Genomic DNA, 19,086 nt, shown 5'->3' with positions numbered 1-19,086 from the left:
ATGTAACTGTTTATTGTTTCCAATTCATGTTTATTTATTAGCATTACTCACCTTGGCTTCTTATTGATTGCTTTCTGAGAAGACGCTGAGACCTAGAGTATATCTTTACCATGTACTTTGCAGCTAAATTATAGGTTAATTAACCGACTGGCTGTGGCAGCGTGGCCTGCGTACGAGAGCGACTTTAAAGAGACCATTAATGGATCGCTCAGCCATATCTAATTACAAGGTTGTGGCATTTGCGTTTATCAGAGAAACTGAACATTGTTGATCTTTTGCGGTCCTCTACACTGTAACTTGCCATCAGACTTTTGTGCTTGTGTAATATTAAACCAGGGAAGACACCAAACATCTAGGGAATGTTGCCATTTATACTAGATTTCCTGATGTTGGTTGGTTTAAAACCAATTAAATTATGTGTGTCTTTGAATGTGGTCTTCTGGAGGGGTGGAAGGTGATGGTTTGCTGACGGGAGGAGAAATAAATGAGCTCTGAGATGAGAAGTTAGAGAGCACAGAGACATATGGCAGGGGCGCTGTCTGGCACACAGATGAAGATAGATGGGCTTTAGGTCCAGCAAAACACAGTGTGGGGACAGGTACAAAAAGGATGGCATCTGCAAAGATTGAAAGACTCCTAATGCAGGTGGGCTTTTTTATTATTTTATATTATTTATATTATTCATATCCAGCATAACAACAGAGTTAATACCTACAGGCTGACTTTTCTTTATTTTCACTTAATACTGACAAGGATACTCCAGGCCCCAATTGAAATAAAGTGGCTGTGGCTTGATTTATAAGCTATAGAGTTCACACAGCACACAAATAAGAAACTCTCCCTCTATTTACTTTGCTTTTGCTACCCAAGAATAAATACTTCACAGTTATACCTTTCACTACCTTTTCACACAGAAAAAGAGGTTGTTGACAAAGGCAACTTCAACTCAAGGGCTACTACTATATCACAGACACCTCGGTATCTACGGGGAGAGTCACCTTTGTTTTCAAACTCACAACTAAGCAGTGAAACTTCAGCTCTGTGGATATGGAACCACCACAGTTACCAATGTCACTCGTCAGTGTAGATGTCCTCTGGGCACGACACAAGGATAGTACAGTTCACGTTCACGCTGTTTCACTTTGGAGCACTTCTTCAGCCAGAGGGGGCCGTGCGCACGCACACACACACACACACACACGCACACACACACACACACACACACACACACACACACACACACACACACACACACACACAGACGCACACACAAACACAAACACACACACACACACAGGGGTTCTAATCATTACAGTTTTTCTTGATTGCTAAGACACATTTCTTGAAAGCTTCTCTCCTTTTCTCTAAACTGTGAACAAAAACCCCAATTTTCAAGCTACATTCCCAAAACCTCAGACTCTTCTTGCAAAACCAAACTTTCCCCTCAAAACAGTTCAATCTGTGCCCAAAACTGAACTTTGTTGTCAAATCGTGCCCCAAGTCAATCAAAATTAAAAACTAAAAACACTACTGAGCAGTCACTAAACACTACATAGAAAACACAATTCTCAGGACATGAAGCTGAATCATGTTGCAAAACAAAAAACCTGTGCATTTAGCACTTGTACACAAAGACAAAAAACAGAAATCTTGTGCATTTACACGCAGCACTTGTACAAAACAAACAGAAATCGTATGCATTTGCCACTTGTGTACATGTGCCACATGTCCCCCCCCCCCCCCCCCATGTGGCAGTCTTTCAATTCTACAAAAAGAGAACATGCAGTTACAAAACATATACATGGAATACTAGACCTACAGACAGTTAGACTAACCCTCTATTACAATACTACAGTACATTGGCACAGTGATGTACTGAAACATATTTACTGTATTTACTAACAGTATACTGTGGTACAGTATATACTGTAATATGTCATACAGTAATTTGCTCTCAACATTTACATACTGTACTATAATGTCAAAAAAGACCTGTTCTCTTCTCTAAATCTTCGGATTATGGTGGACACAGTGAATCTAGCGATGTTTGGTTGTACCCTTCGTCCAGCCTCCCTCATGCTCATACCATGGACAAGAACATGGTCAATCACAGTAGCTCTGATGTCATCAGATATTTCTGTTCTTTGTCTTCGCTGACCACCTTGACCACCTTGACCACCTTGACCACCTTGACCTCCTCGACCTCCTCTCACACAAACTCTTCCTCTCAGATTTCTATCCATTGTAGTGCCTCCAGATCAGGGCTCTCTGAACTGGCTTTATATATTCCCTCACATCATTATCCACAAGTGTGATCAATTTTGAGTTGTTGTCTTCAAGTAGTGACAACTGTGCTTTAATTGTGTTTGACTTTTGCCACCTGTGCTCACCATTATGCAGCACAGGTGCATCACAATGAAGATGTGTTGGGAAGTTGTGTCTAAACAGATGAAAAGTGCTCATGGTTTTGCCAAAAGAGTGATTGATTCAATCAGGCAACAGAGAAATTAGTTCAGACAACAGGGTTTAGTGTTTTAGCAATTGAGAAAAACTGTAAGAGGAGGAATGGATGCATGTCTCAGTTGAAGTCACTATCACTGTCATACTCTTCCCCCTCTCCTCTTGCTTTCAATCCATTGCAGTGTTTTTCTCTGTGTCCTTCATTTAAAAAGCGTCCTCTCCTCCCACGTCTCTCTCCCTGTCCTTCGTCTTCCCTCACTTGTTCTTCTCTGTCCTCGTGCCTCTATGGAAGCAGAATTATTCTGTTTGTCTCCTTTTCTCCATCTTCTCTATCCCTCCCCTATCCTCATTTTCTCCTGCTCTGCTGTGTGTTCAAGTACAGAGGCCCCCCCAGAGAGCCGGAGAGAAGTGCGCATATAGGCTGGAATGGAAAAGAAAGGGGGAACAGGGAAGAGATGGAAGGCAATAAAAGAGAGGAGAAGAAATTAAGGGCATATACTGTAGTCTAACCTGAATTTCAAATTTCAAGCCCTTGCCTCTGCCCTCTCCCTCTGTCTTCCACCTCAATACCCTTTTCAACTCATAACAAATCTCACTGCAGTGGCTCTGTACAAAGCAGGCCCTCTTCTACTTGGCTATTGTTATGAGTTTCATAACAAAATGCCAAAATTTGTCAAAATGTCAAAACTTTGCTGCACTTTTTTTTAATTATCATTCCTCAATAGTGTCCACTTTGGTCATTGTGGTCATGCTAAATGAATCCCTAGAAAAAGTGCAGCTGAGCAACATTTTTTTAGGCTGTATGCATCATGGCTGTGTTTGTGTGACAAAGCAGGGCAATGATGATGGTGATTTACAGAGACATCCAAAGCACAGGGAATTTATATCTTGAATTTGAAAGATGCATTAAGGGCAAGTTCCCTGTACTGTACTGTATATGTAATATTTATAACTTCCAGTCATGGGACTGAGTGTTAAAGTAACATAAAAGATTTGTGCACCATTTCCTCCGATTAGTGACGAATTATATATAACGATTGTCTTTTAGTCACGTTAGAAACCTGTCTCTAGAGATGGCATTGTCAGTTGGTTGGTCGGTTGGTGTCTACTAGATGCATTGCCATGAAATGTACGGACATTAATGATCCCCAGATGTTGAACGCTATAGATTTTGATGATCCTCTGACTTCCTCTGGTGCCTTCAGGTTTACATTTGCGGTTTTGAATGAAAAGTCTCAACAACTACTGGATAGATTGCCATGAAATTTGGTACACAAATTCATTGTCACGACAGGATAAATTGCGATGAAACGTTATTTATCCTGTAACTCTCCTCATGGTGTCATCATCAAGTCGAATAAATACGATACCTGATAAACTTTTGCATATTAACAACATGTTGGCATGCTGATGTTAGCATTAGCTCAAAGCACCGCTGTGCCTGCGAACAGCCTCCCAGAGGTGCTATCATGGCTGTTGACTATCTGTTTTCTCATATGAACCCCGGACAGTGGCCAACAAATTGTCCGAAATTCTCTCATGCTGAACACAACAGGATTGTATGCGTCAGACAGAGGTGCATTTGTAGAGCTTGCAGGAGGCAGCACATGGCACATATTACAATGAGGTCAGGTAGCATTTCGTAATTCGGTCATAAATAATTGAGTCTCTTGCTATTCCTTCAATTTGTCTGGCAATTTTGGCGTCAGCCCTTAATGGCAGAAGTTCCTCTAGGATTTTGCTTCTCTAGTTAGACATTTTCATTGGCGTCTTCATCTTAATCACCCTCCTTCTTCATCCTCAGATGTTTGTTTTCTTCTGGTTTCACACAACCTGCAAGATAGAAATGTCATTCACCTGCCCACTCGCTCACTGTGAATTATCCAGACAATGAGCTGCTCTATTCACACATGGCTTAATCGGACTTGGTACTATAGGGAGGTGGCAGGTTAAAGTCAATTTGATGTCTGATTCCACCGACTGAGATCTGAACGTTCCCACATACAGCTCCACCAGGTAAAGTCAGGTTTGCATTACATGTTTGAAAGGAGCTTTAGTCTTGTTAAATGATCATGCAGAAATGTTGCATTAGCTAAATTTTGCAAGGCACTTATCAAGCAAGTTAGTTTGAATTAGCAGGGGCCATAATGATAAAGCAGCTAGAAAGATAAGTATAAAGTATAAGGGGTATTAGTAAAGGAAGTAAAAATACATTTAAATAATAAATAAGGAGTTAGAAAGCACAATGCTGGCTACAGTGTATTACATATTTAATGCACCCTCGATTTAGCTTCAATATGTTCACAATGAAGTTAAGGAAGAGGAAAGGAAAGGAGAGAAGGAAAAGAGTGAAGAAGAGGAGAAAGACATGGTGTGATAGAGATGCTGAAGGATACAGTAATAGCCCTTTTTTTCACAGAAGACATTTTGACATGTCCCATTAGGAGAAGTAATAAAATGAATGCTGGCTGCTTCAGTTTCAGGGTCTAGGTATTGTGCACGCTGGCTCATGGCTTACTGGGACACTTAAAAAGAACATCATGTGATTTTTAAAAAGTCAAAAAGCCTGCTGTCGAAAAGGCCTGTTGTTGTGAGGTCAGTTAGTTATGACAGCCGACTAGGGGCAGATCCAGATTACTCTCAGGTCAGCAAAAATGACAGCCACCACCAACCTTCAACATTTAGACCCAGCAGGATCAATTACTTTTGCTAAAGTGTAAAGTTAAACTGTGTATTTGTCTTCACCATGTTTTTGGTGGCTACTTTTTCACCTTGGAAAGACTCATATGACCTTTTCATTTTGCACGGTCAAAATGAAAAACTCTGATAGACTTGTTCCCTTGGTTGGGATATTTTCATGTGGCTTGTGTGCAATTAATAAGCTTCCAAACAGCAGCCTAAGGCAGATAAAGAAGGTGGAGCGTATTGTCCAAATATCACACTATTTACCTGCACTTTCAATTTTAACATATTGTGATGTTTATCAACAACACAATAGCTCAAACCTTGAACATTCGGACACCTCATTCTGGAATACAAAATGTAAAACACGACAAGGCTTAGGACTTTGCACTAATGTGCTTACAGGCTGCCATGTGGAGGAAATTAAAAGCAAACAAATATGCCTTTTTTTTATTATAGTAGTAAAATATAAACACAGGAAAGCCTTGTCATTATGCAAATATGACTTGTTTATTAGACAAAGTAAAAGACACCAACTTATAAAATGTTGTAATTTTTGTTTTGTTTTTGTGTCGTTTAGAAATTGCATATATCAACAATCACATGGACATGTACAAAGTCTGCACACTTCACCAACAAGAATTCTCACAGTCTAAATATTTCCAAAGTAGCAGACACTTTGAAACAGCTAAATTTTACGCTTCCCATGTTGCAAAACTCTTTGGGCGATTGATTGCAATACCAGGTTTCAAGGTGCATACCGCCACCTTCTGTACAGGAGTATGTTAAACTGGATCCGGTTTGCACGTATGATTGTCACAACCAAGAGCCAATAAAATTGCGGGGGTGGGGGGGAGATCTCAAGGGAGGCTAAGGCCATCCTGTGCCGCCACTCAAGGTCTGCACCTGCAGCCAGTGAGTTTATCATGTGTCACTGTTAAAGGTCAGACACAGAATAAGATATAAAAAAACCAACACAAGACAAATACCAGCTGACAGGGTCACCTCTCAACAGCAGGCCAGCCCTGACATTTGTGTGTGTTTGTGTGTGTGTGTGTGTGTGTGTGTGTGTGTGTGTGTGTGTGTGTGTGTGTGTGTGTGTGTGTGTGTGTGTGTGTGTGTGTGTGTGTGTGTGTGTGTGTGTGTGTGTGTGTGTGTGTGTGTGTGTGTGTATGTGTGTGTGTGTGTGTTTGTGTGTGTGTGTGACTGGAGCTATTTCTTAGCTCACTTGAACAGTCTGCTACCATCTGCACTGTCCTCATCTGCTGACCTTTGTGGTCTTTATGTTCTCAGTTTGCAAAAGCATTGGAGATCAAAAAGACTTTCCTCTTTTTATATGTCTTGTATGGGATATGAAGTCATTTCTGCTGCATCTGCAGTAAGTGGGGAATTTAATTGAAAACCAAACCTCTGTGTCCTCTGACTGCACCTGTAAGACAAGCTATTATTCTGTATTTCAGCAGACAAACTGCACATCAACATGTTCTTTGATTTGAACTGTTCAACCTCTCTTCTCTACTCCCACCCTCACCTTAACATCTGTTTTTGGCTTCTTTCATCTTCCTTCCTCAGCCCAGCTCTAACTTTTCGGCCCTACCCCCCGAGCCTATCGGCCCTCCAGTCCAGCAGGACCATGATGCTCAGCAGCTCTGTGGAGGTGCCCACCCCAGGTGGGTTAAGCGGCCTCAGCGGGCTGAGCGCGGCGGCTCGGAACGTGGTGCGCTCCTCCAGCATCTCGGGTGCCATGTACAGCCTTGAGAAGAGTCCCGGAAGCGGGGGCCCGGACTCCACATCGTTGGCCGGCAACAAGAAGCGACGCTCCAGTCTCGGCGCCAAGATGGTGGCCATTGTGGGGTTGTCGCAGTGGAGCAAGAGCACACAGCAGCTCAACCAGCAAGGTCAGTTTACAGTTTGAAATGCTGCTGTTGGATGTAAACTCTTTAGATGAAGCTTCCCTGCCAGTGCAAGAGAAATTCAATTTTTTCCCCACTCTGTATTCCATCCCATCTCTTCTCCTTTATCAACCATTCGCACCATTTCAGCTGGGTCAGTGTGACTTCGGACTCCTTTTGTCCTTTTCCTTTCTTCTAAGTCTCAGCTTCTACCATTTCCTCACTCTTGTCCTTTTTTGTTTTCTCTTCCCTCCCCCGGCCCTTCTTTACTTTTGTCTATTTTCTGAAGTATGGGGGTATCAATCTTTTGTTACATTCGCCAATGAGGTCATGTTTTTGGCTCAGTTTTTTGTTGGTTGGTTTACTTGTTTGTCTGTCAGCAGGATTGTGGAAAAACTACTATTTTCATGAAACTTAGTTGAAGGGTGTAACATAGACCAAGCAAGAACGCATTAAATGTTGGAGCGAATCAGAATCATGAGGCAGATACACAAAATATTTTTCACTTTTGTTAACATTGCAACATTTGTGCTGCATTAATGCTTTGTTTAGAAATGCCCCGATCTGAAACCCAGATCAGATATCAGGTCCCATATCGACTAATTAGCTGGATCGGATATCGGATGAATGAGGCTGATCCTGCATTCCGATCCATTTAAAAAAGAAAAAAATATATTTTACACTGCAATACAGTTACAGCGATCTAGTCACTTCAATTCTATGTTTGCAACACCGGTAAGGGTTTTATATTACATTTAAAAAAATCTGTTTGCAGTTCACATGGAATTTGTTATTTGTTATTTATTTCTTTTTGCTGCTAATGTAAACTTTGTTATCTGTTGATAAATAATATTAGGCACATTTATGTCTGTGTTATTTTGTTACCTTTTTTAAACAATGTTTATGTCAAGCCTTATGCCTTCACTCACATGTCAAGGTATACGGTTCATTCATTTAACTGCAGTATTGGACCGGTATCGGGTATCATCTGATCAGCCCAGGTATCGGTATCAGATTGGATCTGAAAAAAATGGATCGGTGCATCTCTAGTTGTTTTGGAACAATCCTGATCATAAAGTATCATGGCTCATCTGTTCAGTTTCCTTTGCTCTTTGTTGTTACATTTTTAAAGGCTGTGAGCAATACATTTCAACACGTCTTCTTTATAGCATCCATGACACAGCAAAGTCCCAGCAACGTCTTCCCAACTCAGGAGAGACTAGGATCATGTGAATGCACCGTTGGCCTTAGCGGAGGTCTGAACTTTCCGCGTGCCGTTCTAGTTTCAATTTGGGTTCAGATGTGAAGCTGCAAATCATATTCATTTACAAATGAAGACTGCATTTTTATTGGGTAAGATGATTAATCACCCTCCCAGCTTGGCTTTCAAAATGCTCTTTGTGGTTTTTTAAATTATGAAATGCTTTCCTGCTGCAGTTCAATTGATAAACGGATGCCAACACTGGTCTAACAGAACAGTGATTGTTTTAGTATCTGCATAATAACATTACCATAATCCAATCCAAAGGGTATTTGATGATGCACTGCTTTAGTTGTAATACCTGTAATATCTAATTCAACAAGCTCTCACTGGCTTCACCTTTTGTGGAATTATCAATGTTTGTTTAGATGCTTGCAACACTCGAAACGCTAGAACTCTGAAGTGCTTTTGCAGCGGTTGCAGCTTGTATACATGGTGACTGTATGGCAACGATAGTGGCGCTATGCAGTAGTATGTGTCCTGTGGGGTATAATTACAGATACTGTGCAGCTGCAACAAAAGTGTTTCTCATTTTGCGCCTCAGCAGCAACCTCAGCAGTCACTCCTGGTGGGAAAAAGGGAAAACATGTCACACACCAATGCTGAGAGGCAGGGCCAGGGCGGCAGGGGATGCAACTCATTTTAATGCAGTTCCTTTCTTTCTTCTTTTGATAACAAGCACGTTGTTCTCCCCACATCCTATTAGCACATTCTCTTTCTCCTACCAGCACATCGAACTTTAACCTCTGCACGTGTCATTCTGCTTTTTTTTCTGCCCACTTTGAAAATTCAGTTTTATGACAGCTCCTGAGGGTTGTTTCTTTCTGCATTGTCTAGCAGGCTGGGTACCATTTTCATTAGTTTATGTACCAATTCCAAAAGGGTACTTTTTAAATTATTTTTATATTATTAACTGTTTCATTACCTTTTAAGCAAAAATGCCAAAGATTCATTGGTCCTAGCTTTTCAAATGTCAACATTTGCTGTTGTCTTCTATGAAATTGTAATAAGTATCTTTGGGTTTCAGACTGCTGTTCAGACGAAGTAAGGCACGTAGAGGAGGTCACGTTAGGCTCCGATAACCTGTGATGAGCCACATTTGACAGATTACATTTGATAGATAAAACAGTTTATTGGTTCATTGAGACAATAATCTGTAGATTTATTAATAATGAAAATCATCGTTTGCTGCGGCACTAAATCACATACAGCAACAAAAATGTCACTGGAGACACGTTTAACTCAAAGAGTTATTTTAATTGTGATCCTAAAGAAAGTAAAGCTTTTTTTTAAACAGTTTATAAAATGTAATGTAACACATATTTAACAATTAACTTAACACACCAGTGGTGTCTTAGCAGTGTCTTAAGATATAGTCGTAAATAAAATAGTCTAAAGACGCACTCACACTTGGACCAGATGATCCATGCCAGGCTTTAGGTTGATGGTCCCCGCGGCCTAGGCCCGCTTGCACTCACATTACTTGAAATGTTTTCGGGCCTCGGCTCGATTGCGTCTTGCTTATAGACATCATCACCCCTCGGAGTTCTTTTATTGTCCAACTGCTTTTGAATATTTTCATCTGAGAAAATCTGCAGTAAACACTCCACATCAGATGCCATATCAGGTATCTTCTTAAATTCTGTTGTGGGGAACAGTTGTGTATCAATAGTCTCATTGACTCATTGACTGCCGTCAATGCTCGTGCTCGCACACATGCACAAGCTCGTGCGCGTAGATGTGCATCTGTGCTTTACAGATGCCCATCTCTCTCAACCGGTCAGTGGCCGGCAAGGGTGCTGTGCCTTGGTGCGGAACATAATAACACATTCGAACATTCGTGCTTGGGCACTGTACGAATGGCAAGTGTGAGTAAGCCCTAAGATTGGTAAAGTTAGGAGTGATTTAAGAAAATATGTCATCAATCAAAAAAAAATCGTCTTAGAATCTGTCAAAACAATATATCAGTACTTGACAGTTTTCACTACTTCATGCTTAGGACATCATTTCTCAGTATGACTGTGGTGTAAAGAATAGTATCTGGCCTTTCAGCCAAAGCTATGTCCTCTTCTTAATGATCGAAACTCCTCACATAACTTCAATCTTCTGTTACACTTCTTCACTGGACCAGCTCTGTATTATGTATACCTAACCTGGCAGGATTGCTTTCTTTATAACTTTCGGCAATGACAGCTGTGAGTTGATATTTGAACACTAGCAAGAGTAAAGAAACCACAGGACGTGGAGTAATGTGTATGAAAGCATTTTAAAAAATGTGAGTCAACATCATACATGTCCTCATGACAGCTCTGACATGGTCACCATATGGCTAATGGGCAATGTGCACAGGAACACACGCACACACGCAAGCACGCACGCACGCACGCGCACACGCACGCGAGCACACACGCATGCGCACATACACATAAACACACACAAACGTATGCATGCACGCGCATGCACACGCATGCACACGCATGCACACGCATGCACACGCATGCACACACATTCACCTAAATCCTGCATCATTATCTTGTATCATTACCTGTTTTTGCCTCCCATCAGTGTGAGATGGCTGTTGCTCCCGAAATCAACAAGCACACACACACACAAACACAATGAGCTCAGCGCACTGAGGCACAGCTGACACTTGTCTGACGCAGGGAGAGCTGTCGATATTTTCACCACAGGGGCTTTCATGTCTCTGTGTTCGTGGTGATGAGGAGAGCACAATGGAGGGGAAGCGTAGATGAAGGGGCTAGGAGGGGCTGAGGAGAGGAGGAAGGGGAGACGAGGGGTGCATCTAAATTTAGATGTTCTCAGCTACCAGAGGAACACATCACGCCTGGAACAAAATCACAGTATCACGCACTGCTCCTTTCTCTTCCATCTATACCACATCTTGTTATAGCGGCATCATCTTCAGCTCTTGCGTGATAGTTTTCTTGGGAAATCTGGGTAAAAGGGAGCACTGGTACTGGATTTGGACTTATTATTGGCAGAGCCTGAGTCAATATACATAGTATTGGGGGGATTGGTTCATCCTTATTTGAAAAAGTTTCAGGTAGGCTGAGAAAAAACAATGAATTAATCGTAAATTAAATCCCAATCCAGGTATTATACGTAACATCCACCAAACAACAAGATTATGTCACTGATATACTAGGAATCGGCTCACAACTTCATTAGGCTGAGCCTGGAAATCTGTTCCTGGAGACAAACAAGGCTGTTTACTCAGTGACCCAGAGATGCATAAATGGGCTACCCTAATTTGTTGTTTTCCCTACCTCATCATTCCCACCAGCCAGAGGCAAAAAAATGGCTGCATATAATTCATTTGATGGCCCACACAGACGGACACAGAAGGTCCCAGAGACAGACGAACAGAGCCACAGGGAAACATTCCTCCTCATCCGGTCCAGTTCGATTAAAGTCCTCTCCGTGTTCCTTCCTGGCGGTCGTTAACGGCCCAATCTGGACACTGTCACTGGTTCATGTTCCAAGTGACACGTGCATTGATTGGCTGATGAAGAGGGTCGGCCAAGGCGCCGGCCCTCTGCTTCGCTCAGATGGTCAGCCAATGAGCCACTGGTTGAATTGGTCTCCAGAGAAGAGATATGTGGGGGGAGTCATTTGGACTTTAGGAGCAGATATGGGGGGAAATGGAATGCAAACTGTGTGCTGTTGTGACTATTGATTAATTGATTGATATTAGGGGCGGGCACGAGTAGTTAATTCCAAGATCGAAGGATTGCATCAATTCCTCGAGGGCCAATTGAGTACTCATTTTTCCAAATCAATTTTTAGAACGCAATGCATCTTCCTGCAGCAATAATGATGCAGAGTAATACAGCCTACCCAGCACCTAATGTTTATTCTCAATCAAAACAGTCACAGTTATCCTTTAAGGATTTATTTTTTCACAGCCCCAACTTCAAAACATTGTTTTCATTCAAAACGTAATTAAATTCACCTTCAAATTCTGTTAATGATCAGTTCTGCTGTGGAGAACAGGTGGCACAGAGGTGGCAGGTATCAGCAGGTGCCGCTTTGCCGCAACGCTCAGTTTTTTGTACCGGTACCTGTTGGACTTTCACCTCTCCAGTGGATTTTTCTGAGGACGAATGCATGGCTCACTGAAACAAGCTTCTAGCTCACTGACATCCATATTTTCCAACTAGTCCTCCCCGAAGAGGGTGCCCAATGCCTCTGTGCTTGCGACGTTGCGGCCCCGAACGTCACTGCTTTCCCCCTCCATATCGTCTGGGTCCAAAAATTGATGGTGTTTGCATCTCGGGTCAAGCGCAAAAGCAAGAGGTGCTCATGTTACACACACAAAAATCAAGTTAATTTGAAACAAGGACTACGCAAGGAGTCGATCATTCATGCCCATCCCTTATTGATATTATTGAATTTGAATGTTATGTTGGTTGCAAAGTAGACCTTGGAGGAAAAAGGGAGACCCAAAGAACTACACAAAATCTCAAAACATTACCAATTTTATGACTTTTAAGACAAGATCATAAGCAATCTTCTATCTGGTGACTAAAAGTTTTTTTTGCTCCAGATAAACAGATTTATAAATAGAATGAATGGGCTGTTATAAAGAAAGTGAGTGAACACTAAGGCTGCTGGGCGGATAGAGATACAACGTTGTGGGAAAAGACTAAATGAACAGTATGTAGCAGAATATGTCAGCGGCTCACATTTAAAGCGCTATTAGGAAGAATCGTGGTTATGTTGCTTTTGTGTCATAGTTTCTGCAGGGTATGTTCTAGACGTGATCTATTTTGTGAATTAGATCGAGACCTGTGACAGTTGTTAGTCTAAATGGATGTGAACACTCCATTTGGTGTAGGCTAAAGAACAAACCCATGAACATGAACACTCATAAAATACATGTATCGTTGAAGCAAAGGTTAGATACATTTCTTCATGCTGTAATGATGTACACTTTGAGCATGCTTTCACAAAACTGGTGCTGTTGTATAAGGTGTGCTTCCACATTTAGAGCTTTTGATACAGCCTTTTTTCTTGCATTTCTATGATGGTGTTTCCATAATGTATCCCACTTTTCCTCATTTAATTCCAGTCATAGCCCCAACTCCCACTGTGTCATAGCCTCATTATTCTGGGTTTTGTAACAACCGAGTGTTGAGGATGGCATTTTGGTTCTGTCTATGTTCTATTTATTACCTGCTATTATTGGCATCAGTGAGAAGATAGCACACACACACACACACACACACACACACACACACACACACACACACACACACACACACACACACACACACACACACACACAAATGGTTTCCCAGGTTTAATGGGTGAGTCACTCCTCCGCTGCGCTGAACATGGCCTTATCTCCTGAGCAGGTTTATCCATCTCTGTGGAAATAGAGATGGATACTGTCAGTCCACATGCATGGACGCGGCTTGCAGAGAAACAAGCCCCTCTGATATGATGCAGTGCACCAGGAGAGTTAGATCAAAGGAAACCAGGCATGGATGTGCGTCTGTTTTGTGTGTGTGTTTTTGGTGAGCGTCCCAGCAGATGCGAGCCCCTGTTTTTGGCTGGCGCACATTCATACTCAATCACGCACTCTTTTGTCCTCTCTCTTCCCACTCAACACACATCTTTATTTTCTCAAGCTAGCTTTTCAGTACCTTTCAAATGTTCTTTTTTTAAATCTTCTTGTCTTCCACATGTTTATTTCTGTGTTGCTGTAGATACTATTGGAGACAGAAAAGAAACAGACAGAACAAAATGGGACACAGGAAGAGAATACTTGTTAGTTTGCTAATTGAATTTGTTCCAACTTTGTTCTGAGACCAATACAGCCACATTTCTGGGTGCAATATTTGGCTGAATATAACTGTAGCTCCAAGAAATATGTTTGTCACCTTTGCCAGTAATGTTAAGAAACCCATTTACCATGCTTCTGACTTTTATTTTTTCTTTCAATAAAATAACACAGGTGTTAGCTACCGTTTTTATTTGCCTGACTATAAAATCCTGTGATTCAGTGTCACAAATCACAGTACAGTGCCATGCATTTTGTTGTTATGCCAAATACTAGAATGAAATCCTTTTTTAAGCTTTGTTTTTCTGTGAGGAGCATATTTACTGAAGCACTGCAGCTTTCACTACTGCAGACACTGCTCCTAAACAGCTTTGGAAACTATGTGCTTACATCACCATGAATCATGATATGTGACTAGCTTTAGTTAGCCTTAGCATCCAGTGGGATTCTGTCATTGATAGTCATGACAGTGGTGTTTCAGAGTTTTCTTTTCACAGTTTTGGTTCTTACTGATATATAAAGAGCAGTGCTGATACTGTGTAGCTACAGTACACATAAAAAGTCTTTGTAGTTTCCTAAATACTTGAAATAAGAACATTGTGCTCCCCCGCATGGAGATAGCTCTGCAGGACAGGCTGATGCGACACAGATGAGGAATAGCTATGGATAACATCTTAACATAACATTTCAAGAGTCTCTATTTCAATCCCAAAATAAGTAGAACATGCTGAGATATCGCTTTTCTAAACACTACCATGCCATGTCTATCCAGAGCTCTCCTTTGTTCATCAGCCTCTTTCACACACCTGTTCGTTGTGGGGTCGTTGCGCTTTTAGTGTCTGTGTGAAAGGTACGAAGACGGAATGGATGGGGGGTTAGATCTGTTGCGCTTCTGAGTCGGCAGCAGAGAAACAAAGCCAGGCAGGGGGGGAACAGCACGCATTCGTGATGCTTAAGTTGACCCTGCAGGCAGGTCAAAAAGTGTTAAAGCAGTACTGAGAATAGCCTAAGTTTTTGATAACTTACAGAAACATTGCATGCATTGTCCACATTCTCTTCCCCTCTCTTTCACTCTCTCAAACAAAAAGTTTCGGGTGCAACTTTGTTGCAGTCCGTCTCTGTACTTCTCTCTACTGGCAATTGTGCTACTATAATGTATGGAGTTGGTAGTTTGTGGGTCAGGCCGTGCTCGAATGGTTGATCGACGGTACAGATCTGTGCCTCTTTTGCTTCTGGAATGCCGGCAGCTATGTGAAATCACACATTGGGGCAGCATTACGATGCTGTTGCTTGGTCCAGTGTGAATAAACAAAACTGACGTTGCGTGGTACTTTCATTGCTGTTGCAGAGCCTCTCTGTGAAAGAGGCTATTGTTATTCATGTTTCATTAGATTTCAATGTTCATTTTCTACCTGCCCCTTTACAAATTGTTTTATTTATTCGAGGTTATTAGATTTTACAAAAGACGTATGTTAATTATCATGTTTAGTCTTTATTTAAGTAAATAAATCTCCATCAGCACTGCTCCAGTCCAACTCTCAATGGAGATGAGAAGGAAGTGAGGTCCAATCCTTAGCAATTTCCATCATTTAAAAAACAAATATCTCCCATTTGTCCGATCGGGCAAGTGTGTTGCTAGATTTACCAGCCCGACTTGGCATTTCATTTGCCCCGGGCAGTTGTTGAGTCCTGTACATTAGAAATATATACTGTAGCTGAAAGTCTACACCCACATAATGGTACAATTCCAGCTTCTTCTTTCCTCATTACTGATAACGTTGTATATCATGTTTTGTATGTCAGATCAGGATGTTGCCATAAATTCACAATCCTATTCATAATGAATGAGGGACTATTTAAACACATGAAAATGACGAGGGAGGTTTTGGCAGAAAAGAGAAACCCAACAACAACAACACAACAAGATGACTGGTATGCCTCTATATGTGTCCAAGACTGCATTACAGTAGACCAGAGAATAGACCTGGAATTTTAGTACTCGTGGTGACTCACTCATGCCCTACTTCTAGCTCTGTTTCTGAGTCACAGCTAGGAAACTAGCTTTAAGAATTTTGGCAGAGACATTTTGGAGAGCTTACAGTGATCAGATCCTTCGACTGAAATTTCACCTCTAAAGAAATCTTCCTACATATCAAGAAAGCTCAGAAAAGCCTTGTGAGCAGCAGTGAATACGAAGCAACTGTGAATAGCAACAATGGAAGATGTTGAATCCCAACATCTGACCTGTGGTAACTACACTTTCATAATAGTAGCTATTTCAGAGGATGACTCCACATCATAGCTATTCATATTCCCTATGACTAATGGAAAAATTATTGAGTCTTTTAAGCTGCTATTTCAGGTGAGATTGCCGCTCTGTTGTCTCCCTCACCCCACCTCATTTTTCTTTGGAAGCATATTGAGTCACTGGCTCTCCTGACCCATACAAACTGAAACCTTACTCGTGTCTCTAAAAGCTTTCTCTTCAGTGCCACCGGTGCTTTTAGAGGTTACCAAACACCAGCTTAGCTGGCCGGCGATCACTTTCTCTCCCCGCTCTGTTTCTCATCTCTCCACTCGCTGTACTCCCTCATCGCCCACTTTGTGTTTCCTCTAGCTCACTGACATCTTAATTTTCCCTTTCCTCTATCTCTCCTCCCTTCATCTCCATCTTTTTTGTTCTCACTTTCCCTCAACGCATCTATCATGTTTTCCCAATCTCGCCCACCAACTCCTCCATGCTCTATTCTTAGCCAGACAGATTGGTGAACCATTCGACTGTGAATCTGTCTTTCTGTGTGCCTGGATTCCTGCTATTGTGTGCATACAAATGTGTGTACAGCTAGCTTCTGCATGTAAAACACTGCCTTTCAACAAAGTGTGACCTAGAGATCATACCCAAAACATCAGGCCTGACCCTCCATGAACCTGCATAGGTTCTTACCAAATCTGTCCCAAGCCTATACCACAGCAGCAGTATAAAAAAAATAAAATAAAATGATTACAAGCTGTGTGACCCGATCTCCAACAGCACCTTCTTGAATTTTCAGCAGAGGAATATTTTGACTTTTTAAAAAAAATATCTATATGTAAATATGAAGCTACTGCCAGGGACAGTTAGCTAAGCATAGCAGGAAGGCTGGAAATCGGGAAACAGCTCCTCTGACTCAGCCCGACTGTAAGACAATCTACCACTGCCTGGTGTCTTCACTGTGAGATTGTCAGGCAACCAGTGGGGGCTCCAGGAAGTTAAGGCCTTCTACATCAGCATTTAAGATGGTGAAAGCTGAAAGAAATTGAAGAAACTGCAGTTTCTACTATGAATGAGGAGGCAGACAATTATGAGAATGGGAGTTTGTGGACAGGACTCACTAACTAATAGTTGTTAGCGTGTTAGCAAGATTTTCTACCACAGTTCCCCATAAGCAAGTGGTCACGTATCAACAAGGGTGTTGAACGTCATGCCTATGTTCGCAGGGTCCTATGTTCCCAGAATCTTTTCCCCCAAAAGGGTCCTATGTTCCCCGGTCGCATAAGCCTTTGCTGATTTAATTCAGCATTTTATTAGGGTTAGAGGTTACGGGTTAGGGTCAGGGTTAGGGGGTAGTGTTAGGGTCTACATAGACCTGTTTGCCAGGGAATTTGGTGCTGATTGTGGAAAAAACTGACCGGGGAACATCCGGCCTTTTTCCTATAAAAGGGTCCTATGTTCCTGGGGAACAGTCTTAAACTAAACTAAGCTACACTGCCTCTTGCTGTAGCTTCAAAAAGTGTCTTTCCCAAATGTCAAACTATTCCTTTAACAACAATGCATTGCTCAACTAAAAGCTTGTGCTTTTTCGGAGCTCATGGAATTGCTATTTCTTCTTGTGTATTATACATCATGTCAGAGTTTTCACACTAGAGCCAGCTGAGGCGTTATTTCTCACATTATGTTGGGGACTTTTAGCTGATCTGGCAAATCACACTAATAGAGTAAGAGCTCTCCGATTTAGCAACCTGAGTAGAAAATGAGCAAGAGGACTTATTGGCACCCCAGCAAGGCTATTACAAGCAATAAGTCACAGTGTGTCACCAAGCTCAAAAGTGTGTGTGGTGAGTCACCGTGTGTGTGTGTGTGTGTGTGTGTGTGTAAAATACCTATAATCAGGGTGTCATTACCACTAGTCTTGACATAGAGTGCTGGAAACGTACACTTATACAGAATGAACACCAGCCTGTCTGTTAAGGTGGACGGGAGAGTTGCTTTTGGTGCATTGGAGCAACACACACACACACTTATAGTTCCTTCTCAGCCAATGCGAACATACAGGTTAATTTCAAAATCTGTGTCTTGGCTGCACAAAAATAACATCATAAGAAAATGGAAATATCTCATCCCACTGGCACAATTTGAATTTTAAGACTTAAGACAGTTTGTTTGAGGTTCTTTTTGCAGTGTAGCAGATATCACCCTGTTCTCTGTTTGTCTCGTTGGGTCGTTAGTGGAAAACTGCGTTCAGTGCTTAACATGCAACGGCAACGTCATCTGTTTGTCTCATTTGCTTTTTTCTTATAAATCACCCGTCATCTTGCATCATTTGCCCATCAGCCGCCGAGTTGAGTAATCAAGGGGAAATTACATCTTAATTAGATTTCTCTTTTCCTCATTGTAATGAATTGCCATTAGACAGGAGCCTGTGTGGCATATTAACTCACTGACAGACATCCTGCTGTATGTGAAGGTTTTAGATTTCAAGAAATCATTTCCTATGCAACATGGTGCTGAGAAAGGCTAATCACCTTGCATTGACCACTCCCTGGCTTATGTTCCTGCCTGAGCTGTTAATGGGACTCTCACACACACTGACAGTGCACATGCACAAAGACAATGCGGGAGATTAGTTTTGTTTAACTCCCATACATTATCATTAAAGTCACACTTAGGACACTAATAAGCTACACTTAACTCCCTGGCATATTTATTTGTTTTTGAATGCCCTGTT

General features: G+C 41.7%; 1 protein-coding gene across 1 annotated transcript in view; it reads left to right on the top strand.

Moving 5' to 3' along the window:
• Nucleotides 1-6,775: 6,775 nt before the first annotated feature.
• The window catches only part of rims3 (regulating synaptic membrane exocytosis 3), a gene marked incomplete at both ends in the record, with an annotated part of 20,524 nt that continues 8,213 nt past the window's right edge, over nt 6,776-19,086 (top strand). The window contains one exon of the mRNA XM_083925497.1: nt 6,776-7,040. Within this exon, the coding sequence (XP_083781623.1) occupies nt 6,776-7,040 (265 nt within the window). The remainder of the gene's footprint in view (nt 7,041-19,086) is intronic.

Source organism: Echiichthys vipera, assembly GCF_963691815.1.
Source record: "Echiichthys vipera genome assembly, chromosome: 13".
In the NCBI taxonomy this organism is placed as follows: Eukaryota; Metazoa; Chordata; class Actinopteri; order Perciformes; family Trachinidae; genus Echiichthys; species Echiichthys vipera.
The sequence above is the reverse complement of the archived record's forward strand: the minus strand, read 5'-3'. Positions and strand labels throughout refer to the sequence as shown.